Source organism: Aptenodytes patagonicus, chromosome 3 (genome assembly GCF_965638725.1).
Source record: "Aptenodytes patagonicus chromosome 3, bAptPat1.pri.cur, whole genome shotgun sequence".
Classification (NCBI taxonomy): Eukaryota; Metazoa; Chordata; class Aves; order Sphenisciformes; family Spheniscidae; genus Aptenodytes; species Aptenodytes patagonicus.
In genome coordinates, this window is record NC_134951.1 from 58,749,619 (window position 1) to 58,763,758 (window position 14,140).

The window sequence follows — 14,140 nt, forward strand, 5'->3', positions numbered from 1 at the left end:
CGCTCCGCTTCCGCAGGGCCGCCGCGGCTGCGGGAGGGCCGGTCCCCCCGGGAGCAGCTGAGGGGCGGCGGGCCCAGCTCCCCGCCGAGCAGTGCGGCGCCCGGGCGCCCTGCGGGGAGAGGAGGGCGCTCCGTGGGTACGGGGGGGTATCCCAGGTGCTCTGCCTCTCGTGAACAAGAGATAAGCCAACGGGTTCTTGTTTCAACGGCGCTGCACGCTGTTGTTTGCCTAAATGTCTCTGTCACTGTTCCCCCGTTACAAAGGGCCGCTGCTCCTGTGTGCAACGCGGGAGGATTGCAAGTCGGGGGGAAAGAGGGGTGCTGTGCGGCAGGGATAGCCCCAGGGTAGCTGAAGCTCGTATTTGCTGCTGCTGCTTGCAACCTCCCCCCCCCCCCCCCCCCCCGTTTACAAATCCTATGAAGTCTAAATTTGGCTTCTTTAAAGTGAGCTGCTTAACAAACCAGTCAATTCCCCCTTCTTCATGACGGCACGTCATGGCAAAGTCTGAGGAGTTTGGGGATTTTATTTTTAATATAGCCACAAAATAGGGTCTGCTGGAGGCTCTAAAGCTTTCGCTTTTGCACAGAATTTACAGCGTGTTGTTCTGAGTAGTTTTGTATCTGTATGTTCTTTTCTCTGAGCCTGTATTACAACCCAGTCACATGCTTTAACTATTTGAAATATTTTATCTTTTAAATAGTTAATTCTGTTTCAAAATTGAGTTCCAGGCCTAAGGAGTGAGACTGGATCCCAGTTTCTCCAGCAGTATGCCTGTTTCTTTCCTCTTCAGTTACTTTGCAGCATGTGTGTGCTCTTACAAGTGCTGTGCCTGCATGTGTGAATTCTGCCCCCGTTGAGTTCAGTGTAAGTAGACAGTCTTCTGAATTACTACATGTATTTTCTCAGTACCTCCGATAATGTATTTGAGTATCTTTTTCATATATCCATTCAAGTCTTCTGATATCACAGAGAATAACTTAATGTCCCCTTAACTTCAAAGTGTTTGAAGAATCTTAAAACTTCTTTATTGAGCTCCTCACTCCCAGGACCTCCCATTGTTGGCTTGTATTAATGATGAATTATTGATATGCTATCAAAAATCACTACCCATGTAAGATCTTAACCAAAAAGTGTACCAAACTATCACCAAGGTATCAGAACTATGCCAATAGCTCTATAATAAAAAGATGCCAGAAGAAATGTGCAAAACTTGTATTTTAATATTTTAATACAAATTTTTAGAGTTGGTGGAGGGGAAGATCAATGCTTTAAAAAAAAAAATCCTTTAGATCCCTTATTTTCAAGCTATGATGTATGGCTTCAATATGTAAAGTAACTGCCTTACCTGTTGTTATGGTTTAACCTGGCAGGCAGCTAAACACCACACAGCCGTTTGCTGACACCCTCCCCCCTCCAGTGGGATGGGAGAGAGAATTGGGGGAAAAAAGGGTAAGATTCGTGGGTTGAGATAAAGACAGTTTAATAGGACAGAAAAGGAGGCGAAAATAATAATAATAATAATAATAATAATAAAAGAATATACAAAACAAGTGATGCACAATGCAATTGCTCACCACCCGCCGACCGATGCCCAGCCAGTTCCCAAGCAGCGGTCACTGCCCGCCCCAGCCAACTCCCCCCCAGTTTATGTACTGAGCATGATGTCACATGGTATGGAATGTCCCTTTGGCCAGTTGGGGTCAGCTGTCCTGGCTGGGCCCCCTCCCAGCTTCTCGTGCACCTCCAGCCTTCTCAGTCGGTAGAGCATGGGAAGCTGAAAAGTCCTTGACTAGTGTAAGCACTGCTTAGCAACAACTAAAACATCGTTGCGTTATCAGCATTATTCTCATCCTAAATCCAAAACACAGCACTGTACCAGCTACCAGGAGGAAAATTAACGCTATCCCAGCCGAAACCAAGACACCTGTCTTAATTAAACTAAGATAATTAATTTGAATGTCTAACGTTTTTTCTCCCAATCATATTTAAATATGTGATCTTAACGAATAAGAAAGCTACAGCAGTTTCTTCACCTCTGTTAACTGTATTGAATATCTCGCCATCTTTGAGTTGACCTGAGGAACGTTTGGCCAGCAGAGAAGGGAAGGGGATGTTTGGGCAAAAGCTTCTCGGTGGAACTGTGGGTGCTTTAAGTTACATTTTTCTGAATTGCCACTCCACAAGCTATTGGAAGAGGATTCCTGCATATGACTCCTGTCTGGTAAATCAGTGGATAGAACTTCAGTTATCTCTCCTGCGTTGTTTGCAAATACAAACTTCTTCAGATTATTTGTAGATGTTGCCTAAATCCTCATCTGAAGGAAACAGTGTTTACAACAAAAGTCTAAGACTGCTTCAGGGGGTTATAAAGAGGAAATGTTTTAACCCTTAGATATGTCTCTAGAAGCAAGAACCATTTTGCTTTATAAAATGGTCTTATTCTAACCGATTGAATGGATGTGGCTGCAAAAGCACTGCTGAGATCTGCACCTAACAGATAAATTGATCACTGTGGAAGTTCAGAACTATTTCTGGTAAAGATTATCCTGGGTGGCGTGTCAAGCAAGTCCTGTCTCCGCAATATGCTTTCAGTTTATGGTGTTCTCTTGCAAGGTACAAAACCAGGCTGCTTTTTTCTAATGATGAATGCAGCTGTTTCTACACATTTGTTAGATCAGCACAGTTATCTGGCTTCTGGTATGGCAGAGCTGTAACCTTTGTGATTTCCTGGAGGTGTCTGTCTGTGCTTCCTCAGACTCTGCGTTTTGTAGCCTAAACAATTGGAGCAACAGGATGAAAAAGAGTGCAGCAGCCTGCAACTGGAGCAGCTAATTACAACTACACAGCAAGTAACTGGTATTGGTGTGTAAAGGCTGCAATTAAGTAGTAGTTCCTACAAGAAAAAAACTAAAGTATTTATCATTTTATTATCTAATAATAACTAGTAACAGTTATGTGCTTAGCTGAGTAATGAAGAAATGTTTACTCAACAAGAAGTCAGCAAAAAAATACATTATGCCCATTTGAAAATCCATGAGGTAGCCCCTTTTGAAATCATGGTGCAAAATGGGACAAGAAAAAGTAATTGTCTCAAACGAGTGGATGGAGATGGTGCTGGCAGTTACCAGCCTGAAGAGCTCTCTTGTCCTGGGCTCAGAACGCTTTCCTGGTTTGCCTCTGCTTTCCACTTTGAATGGCTTTCTTACATAAGCCAGTATCACTATTTTTGCTTTCAGGTCACTTCTGGTAGTCTTGTGTGGTTATGGAGAAAAAGACGAAGGCTAAAAACTCCTCTGTTTTTCAGTTTTACAGAATATAGTGTGTGCCCTCAATCTGGAAGTGTCCCAGGGGAGTATGAGAACTGCCCGCTAATGCTGTGGTCGGCGTGGCTGGTACACGTCCCACTCCAGCGTGCAATTGGGACGCTGCCGGGAAGGCTGCACAAGTGCTGAGAAGGGCTCATGGATCCCACAGGTTAGGTAAAGATTCATTCTAAGCAGTGTGAATGTGGTTGAATGTTCATGTGACCATAAAACTTGGGCTTCAGTCTCTGCCCCAAGACATGTCTATTGCCAGCCGTGAGTGAGGCTGCCTGTGGTGTTTACAGCCTGAAGTGTGCTGACTCTTCTTTGTGGCCAGCCATCATGCTGATGATGTTTAACTGAAGTTAAACAGCTGTAGTTCCAGCTAAAGACTCAGCTGCTCTCTAAACTTTTCTGTTCGTCTTGTCAGGTTGAACGTGGAAGGCCTGATAATTTCTAAGAGTACTCACTGTCTTAATGAAGCCAGATTTTGGTAGTCATTATTGAACTATGCTTTTATTTTCTTAAGCTTGGCTCTTCTTGTTCCCTAGCAACGTTGCTATCAGTGCTGCTGGCAGCAGCTGCGTGTTGTTGTGTTCAACCAGCTGTTTATTGTGAACAGGCCACCATACCATGCTTAACTGTGAAAATAACTGAGTTGCCTTAGTGGCAGGCAATTTATAAACTCATCCTTAAGACTGTGCAGGACTCCAGAGCGGGTCAGTAGTTCACCTCATAGGTCCCATTGTTAACCTAGGAACTTGCAGTGCAATTTGTACAGCCAGCAAAGCTTGTGTGGTCTAATGTGATTGAAAAGGATAGATGTTAACACAGTTGTGCAGTAAAAGAGCCCAATGCTGAGCCCAGCAAATAACAAGTTCTCCTATTAAGAGAAATGGAGTTCAGCAGTCGGTCATGCTGAAAAGTTCTGTTTCAGCTTGGCTGCCTGGTTTTGTTACATGATCCCAGTACGATCCAGAGGTACTTCAATTACTGTAGCATATCTAAAGAAATGGATGCTTATTTAGATGACCAAAATACACTGCAAAGTAAATTAGTTTTAAAACTGCAAGCTGATTTCTGTATATAATTGTACATGGAAATGAGTCATATTTCCATTTAAAGATTTTGCTAGGGAATGTATACATAAATAAAACAGATACAATGCCCAATGCCCAAATGTAGCTAAACAACAATACTACGAATTTGAGATTTGCCTTCATTATAGTAAAAAAAGGCTTAGCATTTGCCTGTGAAGAATAGTAACAGTACCGTCTTGGACTACATTGAACATACCAGGAAAAAAGCAACACAGCTCCTGTAAGGAGAGTCAGTTTGTATCTTTCAAAGCTGGTATTTTTTTGCAAATGTTGGTTAAAAAAAAAAAAAAAGGGCAGGCTAGGGTTCCTCACACCTAAATTTAGACAACTGAGGCACTTACATTTGTTGTTGCTCTGCAGTCTTTATGCAATCAAGAGAGGTAAGTGGGCTGATTCCGCCTTGAAGCTGCCTGTTGACTGCAGAGGAGGTTGAAGATCACTGTTTTCTTAAGTGATGTAACTCAGTCATTTTCCTTCTGAGGGAAGTAAATTACAGCAAAGGAGGAAAAGTTGGGGTCTGATTTTCTCAGTGCAGAATTAGTGAAATTTCCCTGTGGATAGCACAGGGATCATGTAACAAAATTCACATATAACTTAAAATAAACCTTAAACGAGCAAGGGATTGCTCTGACGGCATGATCATGTCTGATTTCTAATATTAGGAGTGAAGTCTCCTGATATTCATTAGGAATTCCTCATGTCCTGTAGTTTTTAAATAGAGTTTCAGAGTAAGACTAAAACTGGAAAAAAAGTGAATGACCATTAGTCAAAAGTTAATACTGGGATTTTCTAGCTATGGTTACTGGGTTAGTGTATTTGTTAACAATTTAGAGAAAAGAAAGGACCACAATTTTTTTCAGCTGCCACACCAGAAAGGCAAGTGCTGCAACATGGGCTATTGCTCAGAATCCTTCCATGTTCAGTTACAGGAACGGAAGCATTTTTCCCCCAACAGACTGCTGCTTTCAGTTTTGACATGCAACTCGTCAAAGGAGATCTTCTAGTCTCAAAAAGCAGGAAAGTTTAGGTCCAGAGACTACCTACATCGAGAGTGAAAAAATTATATTCTTTAAGAATGAAAACAAAGATTCTTGCAGCATTATAGAAAACATTTAGGAAGCAAAGATGATAGGTATATCCTTAAAAAAAAAAAAACCTAAATATTCCATATTCTTCAGTTCTCTAATACATATTCTTACTCTTTAAAGTGATCAAAGATTACAAATCTAAGACATTTAATGTTAAACATGTACATGTTATGTGTAGAACTACTCAATAGTTAGAAAATAATCCAAGTTTTTTCTTCCAAAATAAAAGATCATGAGAAAAACAGAAGTGAAAATTTATTTAGACTAAATTAGAATGTTAAAAATTCTATAATATTGACCCATGTGATTTATTGCCAGTACTTCTCATAGGACTAATATTTTCCTTGAAGTCTCAGGTAAATATAGTACACGTATGCTGAAGTAACTGAAAAAATGCAAAAGGAAGAAGTCAAATCTGATAAAGCGATTTCTGTGTTGGCACTGATTGCAGCTTGGTTTTCAGCCATCTTTGGGCTCTTTTTTTTTTTTTCCAAGTTTACCTTCTGGGTACAATTCCTGCTGCAGAAAAAAAGCCATGCAGTTCTCAGGACATAATTCTACTCTGTGCTATGAGATGGTGTCAGATGGGTCAGCTAGAGCAGTTTTCTACTAACTTGGAAAATTCACTAGCATTCAAACTCTTACCACAGAAGTAAATGGAGCAATCCAGACTGAAGGGCCAAACCTGACCTTAAGACTGATTATTACGATGACATTCTGATGAAATGTAGGATTCTTGGGCATTTTGCCCCTGTATCAAGTATAGCCTGTTACTTCCTTCTTCCATAGGAGAACACAGTAAGGATTAAAATATTACATTCTTTGTTGTTTGCTCTTTGACCTTTCATTGTTCTTTCTGAATAAAACTAAAGGGTCAGGGGAATTAGTTACACTAAGTGCTGATAATGAGATTTAATGTGTCAGAGTGCAGAGAGAGAGCTCCCGAGAGCCAAAAGATTTTCCCACCATTGTAAATAATACTCTGCAACTTCACGCTAATTCTGTACCTCCTTACTTGGAGCTGTCTTTTGAGCTAGGAAAGACTGCATGCATGTGTGAGCAGAGACTTTGCAGAACTCTCTGCACAACTGGACTCAAGAACACGTGCACTTTTAGCTTTTTCCAGAATACCAGATATTGCGAAGATTAGGAACACAATGGCATTGTGTTCCTGTATTAATACAGGAATAATGCAAGTTCCTGTATTAATCCCAAATGCCAGATATTAACTTTTTTTAGGAATACATTTTACGGAGTTCTCAATGCCATTTGGTAGAAAATAAATTTTTTCCTGGTTTCTTCCAGTTGGTTTTGGGCTTTTTTTGTTTGGTTGATCTTTGTTTCTAAGAAAGAGACTGATTTGGTAGTGGAACAGCTGCTGAGTGTGGCAGACATGGTAACTGAGTGCTTCTTAACTTTCTTCTCCCTTCCAAAAGACAAATGCCTACTAGCAAAAAAACAATGGGCACACCTTTTACTGAATAGGTAAAAATAAATGCAGGTATTACCGTCTTCGGATTACTGTTCAGTTACTAAGTCCATATGTAAAAATGTACAAATGAAGTGGAGGATGGGAGAAAGGCTGAGCCCTTGCAAAGCATGCAAGAAAAAATACGCAACACGCACTTCAGAACATTATAACAAAATGAGCTAGTGTATTTTATTTTGGGTAACAGCCAAGAAATCTGACATTTTGCCCAATATGGCTTTCTTCTAAAATTAAAAAGTTGCATATACCTACAGTTGAGTCCACCAGCTACAGAAAATCTGCTGTATACATCTTTAATCCACGGCAGCATCACCAGAATACAGCTTTCAGTGGAGTTTTCAAGCTGAATTAAAGGATAGAAGTTTTAAAATGTTCATTTAGAAGATTTTATATTGTTTATATGAAAACATACAAATTTTTCATTTATACATATACTACATATAAAACTCATTGTAATTAGCAAGTATCTTCATCTGGGTATTTACCTTTGTGCATATAGCGAAAAAAGGATGTAGTTAGGGCTTCAGATGAAATACTAAAGTTCAAGACCTTTGCATATGCTAACTAAAACCTTATTCAAATAACTCAAACATTTTTTCCTGCTTTTAAAAGATAAGAGATTCGGCTTAAAAATACATTCATAAAACAAAGAGACAATTTTCTCCCTGAGACTACCAGTGTGAGTTACTTTGTGGTGATCTTTGAATGAAAAAATATAAAAGAGACAATAAGCTCTAGTTTTCTATATGCTGCAGCAAATTTCTCGACCAACACTGGCATCATAAAAGGTGTAGATTGGAGAATCATGCTCACTAGCTGAAAAACCATTTTCATATATCAGTTTAAGAAGAAGAAAAAACTTTAATATGGACAAGGGAAGGTAATTAAGTTTTAATGAAAGATCTCTATCTGTAGTATGTATAAATGGGAAAAAGTTGGGTGGTCAGTTGGTGGTTTGTTTTTTTTTTTTTTTTCATTTCAGACATGAATTTTAGCCAAAGCAGGGCTATATGCTCAAAATGTAGATTCTTGATTTATGCAGAGATACTTAGTACAGTATTCTAACCACTTCAAGCTTGTTTTTGTTAATATTCATAAAAGAAATGTGTAACTTGTGGGAACAGTTTCTGCTTAAATTCAATGATAATGTTTGATTATAACTAGATGGCAGAATCTCATGAGCAACAGGTAAGGAGTCAACCCCCCCCCCCAGTGAACAGCTCCTGGTTTGTGGCTTTTTTCGTCCTCTTGTCAAAATTACTCTGCTCTGAAGGCTAGCAGCTACACTAGTTTTGATTTATTTCACATTCTTCCTTTGAAATGTTAGAAAGAGACAGTTTTTAAACTACTATAAAGTAATGGAATAGAATTGGGACACATGATACATATCCTGCCCAAATTGGAGAGAGAGTGAGATACATGTATTTTTTCCTTTTACAATTTAAATTGTATTTATAGTACCCATGCAATTACGTTACTTTTTGGGGAAAAGCCTTACCTGAAATCAAAGAAAACACATTTCTAGGAAAAAGGGGGAAAGCATTATGTTTGTTCTACCAAAATTTATTATGTAGTAATTACAAAGTTTAAAGATTCTTCCATTTTAAATAAAAATAATAGTTATAATTACACACATTATATAGTACCATGTCGAGTGATTCCCACAAATATAACATGAAATACAGTGCAGTTTCAAATCAGAAAGACAAATACTTTCTCATTCACAGTGTTTGACAAATTACAGGAATGCTTGTTCACATGAGGGTTTACTTAAGGTCATGCTCTTATAAACAGTCCACATCACGCTGTGCCGCAAAAACAAATCATCTCTCAGAACGTGAAGTATCGGGCGAACCACTCCTGGCGTTGTGGATCTGGTGAAGCCACTGGTGAAGCGTCAGTCTGAGGAGGGCTAAATTCACAGAAAGAAAAAAAACAACAATTATCCCACAACGACACAAAAAGTACAAACGTTAGGAGAAGAAAAATCACAGAGAATATTCAGCAAAGAACACAGTCTGTTTTTCCATGGGTTAATTATCAGTGTGCCTCAGGACATGATTTAATTTCTCCCTATAGAATCTGTGATCATCCACTCCATTGGAGAGCATCAGCAGCACGGACAAGTCAGTTCAGAAGCCACATTATAGGGTGGGCAAATAATATTTTGGAAAACGTAATTTAAAATCTCATAAACAGCTGCAGGTTTTCAAGAAGAATAAAAAGGGTTTTCTTGGAAAAGCGTGACTGTAGAAGGTCCTCTTTTAGCATCCTTTTCCTGTGGTAAAGTAAATTTTCAAAAATATGATGAGGGCATCATATTTGTAGACATGTGCTCACAAAGACTGGCTGGCAACTGAACAAAAATACACACTGTTTTAATACTTAACACTGATCACAAATATCACTTCCATTGTTGTTCATGCACATGTTTAACATATGCTAATATACTAGGAAAAAAGAAACTGCTGCACTGCAAACAAGATTTGTTTCCCCCTTGAACACTTGAAATTCTCACAAGATGAGCAAGAGAGAATACTTAAATCTCATTTAAATTTAATTACACAATTAAGTTCCTTTGTCAATAAAAATCAGTAATAAAATAATCCCTACTGTGTTACTGGATAATACAGAGCACAAAATAATTTGGAATGGAAACTCCAGCATCACAGTCCATGAGTTCATGCACATGCATGTTACAGATATCTGAGCACACTCATGCACAGCACACATGCACAGGAAAAAATAAGCAACAGTATTTTTTTTTTAAAAGTGTTTTCTTGAAATAGACTGTTTTCCCTTATCTATTTTAGATTCTACTATTTGTTTCCTTTTATAATTAGTAGTTGCTAGCTATGTGGTATTTCGCATTAAACCAAAAGGGAGAGTAAACAACCAACTGTGGAACTGGTAATTACACATTGCTTTAAGTTGCCAACTTAGAGGTAAGAGATCAGCACCTACTAAATACAGAGTACAGCATGTCAGTGCATTTAGTATGTAGGCACGTAAAGCCAAAAGATGAAAATCCTGCCTCTAAAGTGCCACTTTTAATTTACTCAATTCACTATATTATTTTGTGAGAGAATTACTTGAGACTTTAATGCTGGTTTTGATCACCAGAAGCTCAGCATTAAGCGTCCAAGCATGCACATTTCCTGTTGCTGTAGTGAGGTTACTCCTATGAAACAATTTGATACAGGTGAGGAAAGGGGAAACACAAAACATTCATGTAGCACAGAAAATAGTTTTCTTACATAAAAACCATTATCACATAATACCGAATAAAAGAAGTTCTGTGCTAGTATCAATTCCTAAATGACAATCGGTAAATAACACCAACATTTAAAACAATTGTTCATATATGTAAACAACTGGAAGCACATGAATTCTGTTAAAGTATCTAAAGAGGTTTTCAAAGTTCAAGACTTATGAAAAAGTGAGAGAATACTTCACATTTCAACAAGGTCTACAATAAAAAGGAATACTATAAAGAGGTTACAAATATAATGTAAAAATTAAAAATGCCATGAGTACTTGTACCTCTGAAAGGTTCATAAAGCAAGTGGGATTCAGCTCAATAGGAATGCAAAATTTTCCTGAGTTAAGCAAAAAAAAAAAAAAAGGAAAAAAAAAGATTGGTGAGGCAGTGCTCACCTCAAAAACGTCTTGGGCTCTTTGGGTGGCATTGGCTGTGGTAGTGGTTTGCTGCTGTTGAACTCAATATCGTGGATGGGTGAGTTAGGAATGGGGTCCAGGCGGTTAGGATGTCCATTGCCCACCACTCCGCTAGATTCCAGAGCACTTAGATTGGGGACACTCACAAACCTGTTTGTTGATTTATCGTTCTTCTTCTTTTGCTGCATTAAAAATAACAAATGTAAGGAAGGCTTCTTGCACCAGGACAGATGAGGAAATCTGCAAATTTAAAAGTTGTATTGATGGCTGGTTTGGGGTTTTTTTTGAAGCAGAGCAATTGGGACAGATTGGGCTTTTTTTCCAGTTGTAGTTTTACTATTTGCTTTGACCAGAACTGAACACTGCAAATTTTCACAGAAAAATCAAATTTCTGATCAAGATGATTAAGTTATTAAGACTTAGTGTAATAATCAATGAATATATTATATGAGATCTTCCAATGTAGCATTTTGCTCTGTTTAAGACATTGGAGAGAGGAAGTTTTCCACAAAATTGTCATTTAGTCTGTTAAACCTTTCATGTTTACTTAAATCTTTTCTTGGTATCAGTGAAACAGCTCTGCTGTCAAATGCAATTACAGCAAATTTCAATGACGAAAAAAGTGAATCTCTCCAACAGGTTTCACCCCATCACTGCGGCACATTTTGGTAACTGGAACATGGAACCCAGAAAAGCAGCTACGTTTCTTTTAAAGCAATTATGCCCTCATAGCTAGCAAGCATAATAGCAGTACTGCTAAAGATAAAAGGTTGTTGTGTAGGAGTTCAGTTTCTTGCACAAGGAAAAGGCCAGGCTTCTAATGCTACTACAGCTGCCACTTCCAGACACCAGATGGCACAACTGAACATTTTTCGTTTCTTAATACTCTCTATACTCCTACCGATAGCATTTCAAAGGACTCAAAATACTGAAGAATTTTATTTTTATATCACTATTTTACTCTCCATAACACATCATACAAAGGACTCAGTATTTATCCTCTCTACTTTTATAGACATTTTAATGTAGAAGGATGCTTCAAATAATTCTACAGCTTTTTAAAAACAGCTGTGTGACAGAACGCCATGTGTATTTTCTGACTTCTATCAAATATTCCAAGTCCACAATACAATATTAATATTTTAAAAGCCTTATTTCCAAAAATAGGATTTTTTGAATGAATGGATTCATTTATTCTCATGAATTATGTATTTTTTGAATATATAATAAATACTTTCATTCAATTACATATGTGCAACCCTAACAAAGCAGCTAGGAGAAAAAACCCTTCCTCAAGGGCTTATGGACTACACAAATTTGAACTAAATAAAGTGAAAGACAAGTGGAATCTCATGTTGTTTCCATATAATATTTTCCAGCAGAATTCCACTTGAGACAGACGAGCTGCTCTGTTCAAGGGTGGGCACAAGTTCAAAGGGAGACAGACAGAGAGTCCTATTGTTTGTTTGGATGTTCTTCTGTTTAGCTCTCTGCTAGCTTAGATTTCAGTGCCTGACCTCTCCAGGGCTGGCAGATGCAAATGCTACTAATTGTAGCCACACTGGTGGATGTGCTTGTCAAAATACAATTAAGAAACCCCAACAATTTAACAGAAAGCTGTAATAAAAGAAAGTCTTTTAAGCATCACAGTGAAAGATCATTAGCTGCAAAGGATTAAACTAAGATCGTCCCATACACTTTACTACTTCTGTAGTAGCTGAAGAAGCAAGAAATAACATTATGGTGGAAAAAATAGTTTGGTAAAAGTAACAAACTGTACGTAAAAAACATCTGCAAGGTAATATACACTGTAATTAAGACTGTGTGTTAAACACTGTAGTTAAATCTGTGTGCTTCATAGGTGGCTCATTTTTGGAAAATGTATATTATCCACATAAGTGCTTAGAAAAATAGTACAGTTTATATCTTATTCTCTATCAAACAATCTATGCTTCTGAAGCAGTCAAATCTGGAAGGGCAAAATTGTGTGTATTGTTTCCATGAAATTCATGCAAAGTATTAAGAAACTTCAGATGTAACAATGTGATACTAAACAGATCCATTGCATAAACTAGAGAAGCTGTAATACATACTGCAATGGCTGTAATTTTGCATTAATATGCAAAGCCTGTAAGTAACTCATAAATTCTGTCTTTTTATTAAAAAAAAAAAAAGAGAATGAGATTTTCAGTTTCTTTGTAATTCTTTCTCCAATAACACAGTACGTGCTTTGACAAAGTAACATGGTCCACAACTCATGAAATGAGAGATCAAAATGTTCTGGTGTACAAGGTGGTTTTAAAGTCTAAACAGTTCTAAGTGATAGAAGCATATTATAAAAAAATATATGAATCATCACTATGGAAATCTGATGTTGAAGTACTTTTCCCAAATACTTCAGATTTCACACAAAACACAAGCTTATATACTTGATGGTTACATTTCACATCTTTATAAATGAGCGGTTCAGACAAACTTCCAAAATTTTCAAACAACCTTTATCACATGAAAACAAAGCATTCAAGTTGCGTCTGGCAGTCCTGGTATTGTCTCTACTGGGGCCAAACTAAGTTCTTTTATGCAGTTCTGCATAAAAGTAAGGCATCTGCAGATAAGCTTGTGAGAGCTGCTGGGCTCCTGAAAAACGTAGGAGAACATTGACAATTTGCAGCAGAGCTTGTGCAGAAGTGGGAAATACGCTGATCTGACGGGAAACTATAATAAGGCTTAGCTAAATAACACAGCCTGATCTCAAGTAACGGAGCCAGACCTCCTTTGAAATAACGGAGCCTGAGCCTTGATCACTGAAGCTCTCAGGCATCAGAGCTGCTCATGTTGTGCCCCTTGGGTTACCCTCTGCTTCAGAACCTTCCCAAGTTCTTCCGCCTCTACAGCTGGGACAAATCTTTTCCCTTTCCATGCGGGTGAAATAACCTATGGGTTATCTCAAGGAGGAAGGAAATGTCAGAGAACTCATTCTTACTCCTGAAGTGGTGAAAAGAAATAGAATTAAGGTACCCTACCACAGTCTGTTCATGTTCCTCATGAAGGAATGCTGCTGGCTTCTGAAGTGACAGGGAGGCTACTATGCCTGCTTGTACAGTAGCCTTCACTGGCTGCTATTCAGCAGGATGGAGAGAACTGGAAAAGGTTGCTACTGAAGTGCTTTCGCTCGTACAGAAGGTGACAGTAAGTGAGAAGGCTAGAGACTGACTTCTGTCTCCTGTTGCCCCCACAGTCCGTACCTGGTTTGTCACTCCAGTTTCCATTCAGACTCATTCCACGCCCTTCTCATACTCTTCTCCTTCCCCTTTTTACCCTTATTCCCTTCCTTTAGTGTCCCCTCTCCCTCTGTCTTTCTAATGCTCTTCCATCCTGAGCACCACCTGAAAAATGAAATTGCCCTTGCACTTTCCAAAATAACCAAGAAAAATTATGAAACTAAAAGCGGTTACGGGTGTCACTGTTCTCTATTATATGCTA

The 14,140-nt window shown here is 38.4% G+C and overlaps 1 protein-coding gene and 1 long non-coding RNA gene across 13 annotated transcripts in view; one reads left to right on the forward strand and one right to left on the reverse strand.

The window, feature by feature from the left end:
* LOC143158067 (uncharacterized) overlaps window positions 1-14,140 on the forward strand; it is a 29,837-nt gene that overhangs the window by 758 nt on the left and 14,939 nt on the right. For 5 of the 6 annotated variants that reach the window (XR_012994905.1, XR_012994902.1, XR_012994903.1 and 2 more), the window contains exons 2-3: window positions 729-864; window positions 3,305-3,474. This is a non-coding gene — a long non-coding RNA (uncharacterized LOC143158067). Of the gene's footprint in view, window positions 1-728; window positions 865-3,304; window positions 3,480-14,140 lie in introns of all 6 variants that reach the window. The other variant, XR_012994906.1, reaches the window with a different exon arrangement.
* FAM184A (family with sequence similarity 184 member A) overlaps window positions 7,122-14,140 on the reverse strand; it is an 85,092-nt gene continuing 78,073 nt past the window's right edge. For 6 of the 7 annotated variants that reach the window (XM_076333493.1, XM_076333492.1, XM_076333489.1 and 3 more), the window contains 2 exons: window positions 10,637-10,839; window positions 7,122-8,891 (listed from right to left, as the gene is read on the reverse strand). In XM_076333493.1, the coding sequence (XP_076189608.1) occupies window positions 8,810-8,891; window positions 10,637-10,839 (285 nt within the window). In that variant the 3' untranslated portion in view covers window positions 7,122-8,809. The remainder of the gene's footprint in view (window positions 8,892-10,636; window positions 10,840-14,140) is intronic. The other variant, XM_076333494.1, reaches the window with a different exon arrangement.